The 12703-nt window shown below is 35.5% G+C and overlaps 2 protein-coding genes and 1 long non-coding RNA gene across 3 annotated transcripts; all 3 read right to left on the bottom strand.

The window, feature by feature from the left end:
- Positions 1-321: 321 nt before the first annotated feature.
- On the bottom strand, positions 322-1667 carry LOC134248473 (uncharacterized). Its single transcript, XR_009988060.1, has 3 exons — positions 1517-1667; positions 1038-1307; positions 322-477 (listed from the first exon to the last, which is right to left on the bottom strand). It is a non-coding gene; the product is annotated as an uncharacterized LOC134248473 (long non-coding RNA).
- A 1592-nt stretch (positions 1668-3259) lies between these two features.
- LOC134248478 (uncharacterized) lies at positions 3260-3649 on the bottom strand. The gene has a single exon (XM_062730871.1). It carries the CDS (start codon positions 3647-3649, stop codon positions 3260-3262), a length of 390 nt encoding a protein of 129 aa, XP_062586855.1.
- Positions 3650-6420: 2771 nt separating this feature from the next.
- LOC134248477 (uncharacterized) lies at positions 6421-11835 on the bottom strand. The gene is made up of 10 exons (XM_062730870.1): positions 11573-11835; positions 10591-10889; positions 10315-10495; positions 9975-10060; positions 9737-9874; positions 8954-9350; positions 8311-8566; positions 7986-8125; positions 7699-7883; positions 6421-7515 (listed from the first exon to the last, which is right to left on the bottom strand). Exons 1-10 carry the CDS (start codon positions 11833-11835, stop codon positions 6707-6709), a joined length of 2754 nt encoding a protein of 917 aa, XP_062586854.1. The 3' UTR covers positions 6421-6706.
- Between the last annotated feature and the right edge of the window lie 868 nt (positions 11836-12703).

The following is a 12703-nucleotide window of genomic DNA, read 5'->3' as shown; positions in this document are numbered from 1 at the left end:
CCAAAAATATTCTCAAGTCTCAGAAAATTCTGTAGTCTACAAGCCTTGCTATGGCACTGCAATTTACCCCTACCCTGCATATTTCCATTTCCCTTTGAGAAATAGGTCAACAATGGCCTCTTTACACCCTTCCTACTACGCACTTAATAGCAAAATTCCCATTATTCTTAATTTTATAATTTTTTTCAGACCCTCTCCTTTCCATCTATGCCCTAAAATAACCCCATTCCACCCCATATACACCCCCAAGATTTTTTAAGAAAAAAACTCTATTTTTAATCTGGAACTCTTTGCGTGGTCAATGAAATAGGGGTAAAATTAGTATCCTGTAACCTAATAAAGACACTAACCTTCTTTGATTTTGATGAAAATTGGCACAGAATCTTCTAAAGCCATACTACACACCCCTCTGAAGTCTCATTGGATTTGTCATCTGAACAGCAGAGTTATGGCCCTTTTCAGTGATGACTGGATCTCCTGAAAACAGAGGATGAAATGAGCATCAGACACACAATGCACAAATTTGAAATACTCACATATCACATATGTTACAATAAATTTCTTACCAATTATTTTTTTCTATAATTTTAATATCCCCTCTACTTAATTCTGATAACAACTTTGATCAATTATGCAGATAAAATTCTTAAGATTTTTTTGAAAAAATACCCCCAAATATGGTGAAATTTCTTAAAAACTGCCCTATATAAAATATTAATCAATAGAAATTTACAAAATAAAAATTATGAAAAAATTCTACATTATATTGGCTATAAAAAACAACAGTAAAAGATAATAAAAACAGATTAATCCCTTTGTTGTGAGCAGATAAGCAAACATGACCACAGCAGCCAATATCAGGAAGTGGCACTTACAGGTCATGCTGGATTATCCCTGGTCACATTAAAAATGTCATGGATATATACAAGATGCCATACTAAGAATAATCAAACATTAAGCACTATAAATATGGTTGAAATAAGAAAAACCAAGGCATTATTGCCTGAATCTGCAAGAATAAGTAGTATTCTACTCACCATCATGTTTAAGAAAAATATGGTTCCCTGGAACAAAGGGAAGCAACTCTGCAAGAGGAAGCTCCCAAGGCAAGGAGGATTTCATCAAGGAAATAGCCACGGCTTCAAGATGGAAAAACAGCCAAATTCTGGTCGAAGATCATTTGTCAGGCTGAATTCAACAGATCATGCCCTGGTCACCAAACCAAGTCTCGACAGCCATTCATACCAAACTCCGGACTGCGACGGTGAGAGCGGATCAACCTGCATTCTGCGGCCACGTCCATCAAACTGCAAAAAACAAATACCAAAGAGTAGCGAATACTTAGGCGGTCGACGTATAGTGGACGAAGACAAGATGATGGAGATGATTAATCAAACCATACAACTTCACCAGTCTACCACTTGTACCGCACCGAACATTACTGTGCAGTACTCAAAAAAAGTAGGAATTTCCTGGAAATACTCACTGACTTGTGTTAATTGCCAGTTCAACTCACCCGAGTTTGCCCTATTCCAAGAAATTCATCAAGGGGGTCCTGGACGCAAAGCATCAGCATCAAACATGGCCCTGGCATATGCCCTTCAGGACACTTCACTAGGAGCTGAGAAGGTTATAGAATTCCTTAGCTGCATGGACATCCCATCTCCCACTAAGGCCTCTCTCCAGAAGCTCCTGTTTAAAATAAGTAAAAATATTACAAAGCTAAACAAAGAAGATATGCATCAGAAGATACAGAAAGTAAAACAGATCAACAGGACCCGAGGCCATCCAGAGGATGTCATCAACATCTCAACAGATGCCCGTTACAACAGTAACATCATGTTCAGCCGTAAGACTCCCGGACAGAATGCCAGTCAAGCCTTCTCATTGGCCGTTGAAACCAACACTGATAGAAAATACATACTTGCCTGTGCTCTGCAAAATAAGCTCTGCTGGACAGGTGCATGGCTAAGGGGCAAGGGAATGGAAGTGGATTGTCCAGGTGGCCATCCTGAGTGTACCTCCAATCTACCACGGGCAGCACCATTTTCCGAGTACGAGATGGGGAAGGACATCGGCACACAGCTCGCACTACAAGATGTATTAGTCCGGTATGTTACCACAGACGGCGACGCCCAAGGTGCCAAAGGAGTGGACGAAGCCATGCGAGCTCTACATCCCCTATGGAAAGTAGAGCGTCTTGCTGACCCCGTCCACCTTGGGCAGTCACAGTTCCGTGCCAGCAACCGAGCAGTTTACAGTGATGCAATGTTCCATACAAAGACTAAAGAACAGAAGAAAGAGCTTCAGAGGGTGTTCAGCAATGACCTAAAGTCAAGATGTGCTTTGATTAAGTTAAAGAACTGTTTACAAGATTTAACAGCGACTTGCAGAAAATGAGTGATTTCTTACCTAAAGTCCTTGAGGCCACTGTCCTCTGTTACACTGGTGACTGTTCAATGTGTGTGGCGTACTCGCTTGTGTGTGATGGTGGGTGCGTTTCCAACTGTTGGAACTTCAGCCGCAATTTGGCAGTTTATAATATAAGATCACCACACTGCAAATGAGTGAAAATGACATTAAAATTGTGACAGAAATCCTTAAAATGAAACTGAGTGTAGAAGCCATCAACGCCATGAAGCTGCTGACTGACACAAATGCCAATGAATCTTACCACCGCAGTGCCAGTTGCAACATGCCCAAGAACATTAAGTTCTCTCGAACAATGGAGGGTCGTCTTCATTCCATGATACACAGACGGAACAACTTACCTGGTACTTCGACGAGACTGAAATGCGAATCTGCTGGAATACAGTACTCGGAACAGGGAAAGCGACAACTACACAGACTAGAGCAGAAGTTCCTCTACAATCAAGCCTATCACAGAAAAGAGAGAGTAAAGAGTAGAAGAAACAGACAGCTGGCAAGGAAAATGGCAGAGCATCACCAGTACCGCGAGGAACAAAGAGGAACTTCAGATTACCGTAAAGGTCAACTTGACTTCAACTCACCTGCTGCCCGTGATCACCCATATCACAAGAATGGAGGATTACGATACCATCTAAGGCCACGTCATGGAAGAGAGTGACTCGCTATGAACTTTGTAAAATAATAAGTTACATGAAAATGACATTAATAATTACCTTTTAACTTTTTCATTGACAAATACTTACTAACTAACTTTGTGAGGAGTGATGCATGCCTCTCCCATCTTCAGCGGTGTAACATAATAATAAATGTGATAAACTTACCTAGATTGTTAATCGTCATTCATACGCAGCTCAAGGCGACAGGGTGGATATGGCAGTGGGTGCCCCAGACAGGTGCCCCCAGATTTGCAGGTCTGTCGCTGGTTGTTGACGCCCTGCGGCTCCAGAACAATATGTTCTGGAACAACACACAGCGTGTTGTGGCATAAGTGAGATGCAACAACTGATGCATCCAACTCATGGTAACGATGATGTAACATGACACTGAGTCTATGCACATGCATCGTCTGCCACCTGTTCTTTATCGGATGCTTGTAGCACACAACACCATACTTGTTGTTGCTGCTTCTAGCCCCCGTCCAAATGCGACACTGACCATTCAATCCAGGGGCAGAGCCCGAGTTTACCTTGGCAACATACTTAGTAAAAAATGCATTCATGGTTAATCTTCGAGAAATAAAGTGAAAGTTAGCAGACGAAAGTAGGAAAACTACTAGACCGAGGCCAAAACTCACGTCAATCATATCACGCCGCATCTCATTTGCATAAAGTAGGTCAAACAGTTAATGTAAAGGAAACACCCCCCCCTTTTTTTCATATCTTTTCCCCAAATATTTTTCAAAATCAGAATTTTGTTTAGAATTTTGTCATATTTAATCAATACTAATCCCATAGTATACAAAAATGGCCGTAAAGATGATTAACGTGAGTTTTGAACTTTGACCTGATAGGACACGGACTACCAATTATTTTGCTATACATTCCTTTATAACATAAAAAATCATTAAAAAAAATTCACCGCCTCAACTCACCTGAAATTTGGCACAGAGCTAGATCCATCCAAGGCCAAAAATATTCTCAAGTCTCAGAAAATTCTGTAGTCTACAAGCCTTGCTATGGCACTGCAATTTACCCCTACCCTGCATATTTCCATTTCCCTTTGAGAAATAGGTCAACAATGGCCTCTTTACACCCTTCCTACTACGCACTTAATAGCAAAATTCCCATTATTCTTAATTTTATAATTTTTTTCAGACCCTCTCCTTTCCATCTATGCCCTAAAATAACCCCATTCCACCCCATATACACCCCCAAGATTTTTTAAGAAAAAAACTCTATTTTTAATCTGGAACTCTTTGCGTGGTCAATGAAATAGGGGTAAAATTAGTATCCTGTAACCTTTTGTTTACTTTTAAAGCATTGACATGACTGCGATCGGCTTTTCTATAACCGACGATACAAGCAAGCGTTGTAAAGATTCTGAATATATTATTATAATAGTAGAACCTGTAGACGGCCAGCTATGAAAATTCCGGTATTTCAAACTTTGATCGAGAAAAAGTGGAAATCGGAAGAATAAAGAGAGAAATCGTAAGGCGTATTTTAGACCCTCAATTCGTAAGCCTTACGCCAAAATCGTAAGGGTTGGCAGCTCTGCCTTGACCTTGGGGCCATGAGTTTTACAATATTGATAGAGAACTCAATGCCAATTACAATCATGCCAACAGTTTGACTGCTTGATGTCCGGGAATAAAGAAGATTTTGAAGATTGCATTAATTTTAACAAGGATTTGCCCCACCCTTCAGGCCCCAAGGGGGCAGGGACCATGAAATACATGTACACAATTTTTGCTCCTATAACCCATGGATGCTATATGCTAAAATTGATTCAGTGATTTCAGAGAAAAAGCTGAGAATGTTTAAATGTTAATGGACGACCGATGATAGACGGTGCACAAGGATGGATACAATTACCATAGATAGTTACAGGTCTCCAAAATAAAATTAAATTTACATTCAGTGTAATTTTCCTTATGAAATCCATTAGAAATCTACGACGTTCAAATTTCTATAACACAGTCGTGAAACCTTGTCACCGCGCGTTAGAATACACAGTAGGAACTATATGCATTTTCAATACTCTACGAACACCAAAATGTAAAATGCTTTATTTCAATTTAAGGTATACCTTTACTCAGAAATAAAAAAAATTCCACTGATAGGAACGACAAACCATAAAAAGTATGTTATAGACCCCAATCAGTAGTGTCATTTTTCACTTTGAAATATCTAGGTCAATGACCTACTTTTTTTGCTATTGGCCACCCAAGATTTCCCGGAAAATTCCCCCAAAATCAACACTATGGCCATTTTTTCCTTTTCAAGCAAAATATGAAAAGTATAAGAAATCTTTTAGTATATAAAATGTATTATATAATAGTAAGGGTTGCTAATTACCAAATAATTTTCAGATTTGGGCCAACAAAATTAAAAATTATTGAAGTCCGAATTTCCTCTGTCATTTTCAAAATTCAACCAGTTTTTCATCAATAAATTAAAAAAATCCCACTGATAGGAAAAATAAATAAATCATACTTATTGAAGACTTAAATTCTCTTTATTATATTGGTAAAAAATGAATATGGGGTCAATGGTCAAATTTTTCAGAAATTTTGACTTGAAAAATTTTCATTTTTTTTTCACAGTGCCAATCCACTATATTTTGTAGTTAAATGAAATATTTTAAAAAATATTTATAATTTTTTAACCAAATAAGATTTTCAAATGCATCACTATATCAGAAAAATATGGTTTTGTAAATATAACAAAAAAAAGCTTTGGTTGTCATTAAATCCCAAAATTTTAATCAGAATTTCCTCTGTCATACTTTGATCAATAAATGCAATATTTTGTACAACTACATTTTGATACACATTTTTTGATGAATATTGAAAATGTAATGAAATATTTATACTGTACACGTTTTTCAGAGATATATTGTACGACATCTGTTATAATGTTATATTTAAAAAATATATATATACACAAAAATATGATTTAATTGATCTTTACATGCATATATCTCAATGGCTTCTTTTTTGTGACCTAATTTTGATAACATAAGAAAATGCATGGAATAAAAGATTTTAACGTTATAATAATAAAAACTTATCACATCTTACAAGATTATGGATTTTAAAAGTGTAAAATATCTTACAACAAATATTTAATCGTTATAACAGTCTATACCTTAATTTGAGGCAGGAAAATTAATTAAACTTAAATAATTCGCTTTGCACAATTACATAATCAATCTATTACCTCTTTGCCAGGTTATCATACAACGTTAGGCAGGTCTCAATCACGAACTACAATTGTACATGTACATGTCGGTATAAAATACATGATGTATAAAATATAATTGTAAGATGAATATGCATTTGGTAATCTGTTATTTAATAGAATACATCAAAAATACATACTGATGAGAACAAGCTGTACTTTTTAACATTGTTGCACACAATAACATATATCTTAATTTTCTTCAAAACATATATTAAATATACGCCTTCAAGAATCTTTTTTTTTTGGTATAAAAAAAAAAACCTGGAAGATTATAAACTTGCTAAATTTGTATTTTAAAAAAAGCTGATGAAAATAAATTAATACCATTGAATTGCTTTCATTTAAATAATACAATGCACATTATAATATATTTAACTTTCATTTAATGACAGAAAAAAAGAGTTCACAGCCTCAATAATTTTGTTTGACTTTGTCACCCTCACCATGCTCACAGAACTGTTGCTACAGACTTCAGTAAACAATGCATGGATACCATTCTGATCTCTAGAGTAAGCTAGTCTCAAACTATCAAAATCTAACCCACTTCCAGCTATTCTTTTAGCCATACACACACTCAACACCTTTTTCTGAACAAGAATTTGTAAGGAAGGAAAATTTTTGTCAACTTCCTTTTGGTAAGACAGTACATTCATTGCATAATCAAGTGAAAATGTAGCACCTTTATGCTTTTCATCTGATAAATTCACTAATTCTAGCAACTTCTGCAACACTAAAATATCTTCAAGGGCATTATGTGCTTCATATGAACATGCAAGTAGACTTTCTACAAGATTTTGCTGGCTATAAGAGCTCAGGTTTGGATGAGATATTCGAAACAAAAGCTTTGTATCAATAAACCCCTTCACTTTTCTTGAAAATCTTGGTAACATTGAACATGATTCAAGAGCTCGAAAAAGCACTGGACAATCAAAAACCTTAACGTTGTGACCTACTAAAATGATGTTGTTGTACTTTTCAAGAAATTTCAAGAAAGAATCCATTGCAGCCACCAGAGAAATGCCTCCCACTTCTTTGTTGTTATGGTAGAGTTTCCCATTCCTAACAGTGAGTCCTGTTATTTCGGAAGCTGTTGGCGTTATGGGCCTCTTAGGGATAACGTATGAAGAAAATCTATCCTCTTTCTGTACCGCTGCCAACTGAACAATATGAGAAGTGCGAGCTAAAAGAAAATATTACTGTTTAGCGCACCAGTTTATGTTTGAACAAGTAAATATATTCTCTCCTGGCCAACAGACAATAATAGTACTTTAGTGGAGTATATTTACTGCTTTTTAATTATACAGAATAAATTTCACCATGTATGGCATGCCTAAATATCAGATAAAAACTATTAGATCATTACCTAATCCTGTAGTTTCTAAATCAAATAAGATAAGTGTATGATTTTCAACATCAACTGTTTCCATCTGTGGCCTTGGGCATGGGACTGGAATTTCTGTAATGATGTTATCTTGCTGAGGACCTAACCCTATTCCAGATTCATATGTGGATCCTTCATGAATTTCTTTTCTAGTTGTACTCAAGGATCTTTAAGAATTGAGAATAAATGCTTAGTCTAATAGAAAGTCATGTATTGCAATAAACCAAACTGATTACCAGAATCATTCATGTGAGGTTATTTTACATTACCTCCTGGCCTTCAACTCACGCCTTCTTCTCTTGGCCTCCTTAGTTTTGGCGATCGCCTTTCTCTTCCTGGTCTGGGATTCCCTGAGGTAGCACAACTTTCTCGTAAACCTTCCTGGAGATAACCCGATCTTTTTGTTTACCTATTACAACAAAAAAAACATTAAACATTTATAAGAGAGAATGTTAATTACAAAAATTGCTTGTACACATTTATTATATTATGACTTAAAAAATTAATGATTATTATTATTATTATTATTATTATTTTTTTTTTTTTTTTTTTTAATATGAATTTACAAACAACCGGTATATATAATATACTCACAGCAACAAGATAAGATGCTCCGGAGTTTTTTTCTGCCACAGATGCTGCTACTCTGTAGTTTAAGCTAGCTGAGCCGCTAAAGTAGTGGTTTTTCGGAGCTTTCAGTGACACAGTCCTATTGAAGGACTCATTTGGTTGGGTGCTTCCCAGCCTGGAAATCTTACAGCTGTTCTGCTTCCATTGGTTGCATAACGAATGTAGAGAATCTTGAAGGGCCGAGTCTTTTAATGGCTTTCCATAAGGCAAGGAAGTGTACCTTTAATTTATTTTGAACATAAATTGAATCAATTAAATCAGGATTAAGAAGTGTAAAAAATAAAGCTTGCACAAAATAAGATAAATGTTTATAAGTATATTAATTTGTTCAAATTGATTGTGAATTACATCCTAGTTATTGTGCATGTACTTAATTTGATGTATTCAAAGTATATAGTGCAGTCACTGGGTATGGAGTTATTATTCATGAATTCGCACTACTTATATCCGTGCAGTTTTTTGTATATTTCAATGATTTCTTAGCAGTTTATATATTCATGAATTAGCGCATCATTGTCTGCGCCATACCCGCTTAAATATGAAGCCTGCTTTTTTTAGTACACATACAGTATGTCTGACAAATTAGTCATATTTATGATTATTCTACCTTTGCTTCGGATTGTTGACATGCTGACACCAGGAATCGCTGCATGACTCATGGTTTCCGAAAGGGTGGTTACAGAGGGCATCAAGCGCTTTTTCTATTCCTTTTGGGTTTCCCTGGTTTTGTGCTAGTAAATAATTAAAGCATTTTTGAAGATAGCGGATAACCTTTGAAGACAGTGACTTGTGCTTTTTCTGCAAAGCATATAGACTTGAGGAAAAATTTTTCCTAATGTGGTTCTTGTCACACTTTTTTTTAATATCTGGGTTCACACTCTTTTTCAGGCGAGAAATGGTGGTGGTGTCATCATCAGCTATAACAGTGGACACCTTCACTCCTTTGTCCAGTTTTTTCTCCACCATACTAATTACCATGCTTGGTTCCATAGATTTAGAACTTCCTAAAAAAATCAAAAACAAATTTAAAAACTGATTTTTAAAATTTAACAAACTAAAAAACCTTTATATATAAGACCAATTTTACATTTGAAAATTAAATTCAAATATGTACATGTCCATTTCTCAGTTTCAAAAATTGCTATAATTTAGCAGTTCAGTAAGTGTTCATTCATTCTATTCTAAAAAAACCCCCACATACATAGATATAAAGATAAGAATTATTAATACCATTTTGGGGCCCATCAAGACATATAAGTAAAGAGAAATACATACAAGAAGAAATTGATAGCAGCAATATGTAGACATACATATAAATCAAAAGATGACAATTAAAACCTATTCTTAACTTCAAATTTAAACCACTCATTTCAATTGAATTATCTGATACCTTGCCAATTCTGTCTGCAGTCATGCTCCTTGGCTTCTTTCCCACTTCGTTTGGCACTTTCACAGATCCTGCATGTCTTGCTACGAACTTCATAGCCAATTATTTTGCCAGTGGGCTCACCAATCATTGAGCAGTGTCCTTCAATTAAAATGAAAAGGAGTAAAGGTAAAATTATTACTTTGACCTCTCATATCATGTGAGTTGCAGAAATTACACTCTGACAGCTAGTTTTACTTACCCGATAAGCTATCGAATGAGTGACAACTACCCCTCTTCTGCCATCCAGCATCAACACTCACTGTTAATTCTTCAGTTCCTTCAGTTCTGAAAAATAAATTTATGTCTTTTTTTTTTGTTTTATTTTAATTATTTTATTGATATTACTATATTACTCCTATTTTTATAACTCCTATTATTATTACTCCTATTATTAATACAAATTATTTTGAAATACTGATTATGATAAAATGCAAAAAGTAGTTTTGTGAGGAAATACTGAAATCGGTATTGTGTCATGTATTGATATACCATCACTTTTTATAGATGTATACATGTAATACATTAAACAATGTAGTCACTCAACTGTTGCTTGAATTTCATCTTGTAAGACCTGATGGATGGTGTCTTCAGCAACTTTTTCAATGGCCAGCCCTGTCTCTGTTTGTCTATTCTGGATGGTCTTTGTACTCACAGCAGGGATGTTTAAAGATGTTAACAGGTCATTCACTTGAGCTGGGCCAATGCCAGTATGGATCATTCCTATTGGATTGTAAAAAAAAAAATTGTTACTTGTTAATGAAAATCAATTTATTAAATTTGGAAACATACTATTAAATTGCATGCAACATTCATACCTGTAGCTAATTTAGTATTTGCATCCCATATGCGACCATGGCGTTTTCCAGTTGGAATCACATTAACATGTCCACACCATAAATTTCTACAGCGAACCTGAAGAAAGCTTCCTAAGCCACAATCACGTATTCCTTGGGTGTGAGACAACTGAAGTGGCAATCCACACTGTTTACATCCAGACAATCCGTCGGCCAGAACCCCAAGCTCCACCACCCTCCTTCCTTCTCTCCATGATGAATCATAGCTAACATAAAAATTTACATATCTAATAAATCTGTTTATATTAGGCTTAATGAATTACAAAATTCAATATCTACAAGATTTCAATTCACTAGTTCAGTACTATAGCTAGGCCTATAATAAATATCATTTAGAATTTGCACAGAAATTTTAAAAATCATAACCAATTCAAATCAATTTTAAAAAAATTGGAATTTACTTTTAAAAAATTATACATAATTATGTGCATTTGTTTGAATGCATTGTTTTCAGCTGCAGGTTCAGAGTTTACATGTTACACACACCTTTTTATACACATATTAGGCCGGTACTAAGGCCTATTTGTAGTCGGACTTACATGTACATCTACATGTATTAGATACAAGCTCTGATATAATGCATCACAGCAGCATTAATTAATTGTCAGAAACTCATGAACTCTTTCTCTCTGAATCATTTCTCTGGGGAAAATGTAAGATTATTAAATGATAACCATCATCCAATGAGTCTTTAATTAACTATATAAGGATGACTGATACCTAAAACAGAGAAATAATATTTCAACATATTTTTTGTGTTACTTTGCATAAGGCAGGAGTGTGTGAAATTAAAATTGGGAATGTATTGCCCGTATCCGTTTTTGTACGTCATGCATAGTGCAGTGTGTGTATTCACCCAAAATGTAATTGCAGGTTATATTAAATAATCATCTTGAACGCAGATATATTAGATCACAGGCATGGCCATATTCAAGTAACTTACCCAGAATCTGAATGAACAAACACACTGCATCCAGCTGTGTCGGGAACTTCACGATCGTTGAACGTGTGGGGTACATGTACCGGTGGAACTTGCTCGGAACTTGTTTCCTCGTTGTTTATCGTGTCGGAAAGATGACGATTGGCCTGTGAGTGTGAATAATTGTGGTCTTCCTGGACGCACTTCCATCGGGATTTTAAGACCTCCGAGTTTTTTGTGTATTTGTTATTTTGCTTTGAAAATCCCTGTCGTTTCCACCGCGTCATTCTTTCTGACAGACGACTGTTTACACTCGCCGCGAAATTTACGGCATGTCGCAAATACCAAACTGCATTATAGCAGATTGTTAAAAAACTCATTAAATTCTTAACCATTATTATGGTTATGTTTTATTTAAAATGAACACTCTATTTTCTTAATATTTTCTATATAAAATATACAGATTTTTACAACACCGTGTTCTACGGCGACCAGTTTGTGCTATCTATAACGTTGAGTAAACGTAATCCTTAATGAAAAATTACAACCCTGAAAAATTAACGTTAAAATTAACATAATTAATGTGCGTTAAGAATTAATTTGTCACTTTTTTCATCGCAATGTTTGTTTGAGTTATTTAACTTTGCAACGTCATTTGATGTCACAAACGGCTCTTACATTTATCAACCACGGCAGTTTTGAACGGCGCTAAATTCACATTTAAGATTAACGAAATAAGCAATTATGAAGAAGGAAAATTAGAGAATGTAAATAAATATAAGCATTGAATTCATATTTTTGGATGTCTTCGGTCCTATAACACACCTGGCCGTGCCTACAAACTATCATACCGCGCGTTAACATACCGCGCATTAGCGCGGTATTCAATTTGTCGGCACGGCCAGGTGTGTTATATATAGGACCGAAGAGCGCGGTATGATAATTTGTCGGCACGGCCAGGTGTGTTATAGGACCGAAGACATCAAAAAATATGAATTCAATGCTTAAGTAAACTCAAGTGATCTCTAGAGACATACCAAACTAATAACTTTTGCCATAACATTTGAACAGTTGTTGCTACTTGGCTTTCATACTTCACATGTGTATTCATTATGAAACGACTAATAATTTTGTTTAAATATTTTTAACCTTGAC

The sequence above is a fragment of the Saccostrea cucullata genome, unplaced genomic scaffold, assembly GCF_032062105.1.
Source record: "Saccostrea cucullata isolate Sc308-1 unplaced genomic scaffold, CSIRO_AGI_Scuc_v1 ctg4757, whole genome shotgun sequence".
In the NCBI taxonomy this organism is placed as follows: Eukaryota; Metazoa; Mollusca; class Bivalvia; order Ostreida; family Ostreidae; genus Saccostrea; species Saccostrea cuccullata.
This window is presented reverse-complemented; position numbering and strand designations above follow the sequence as displayed.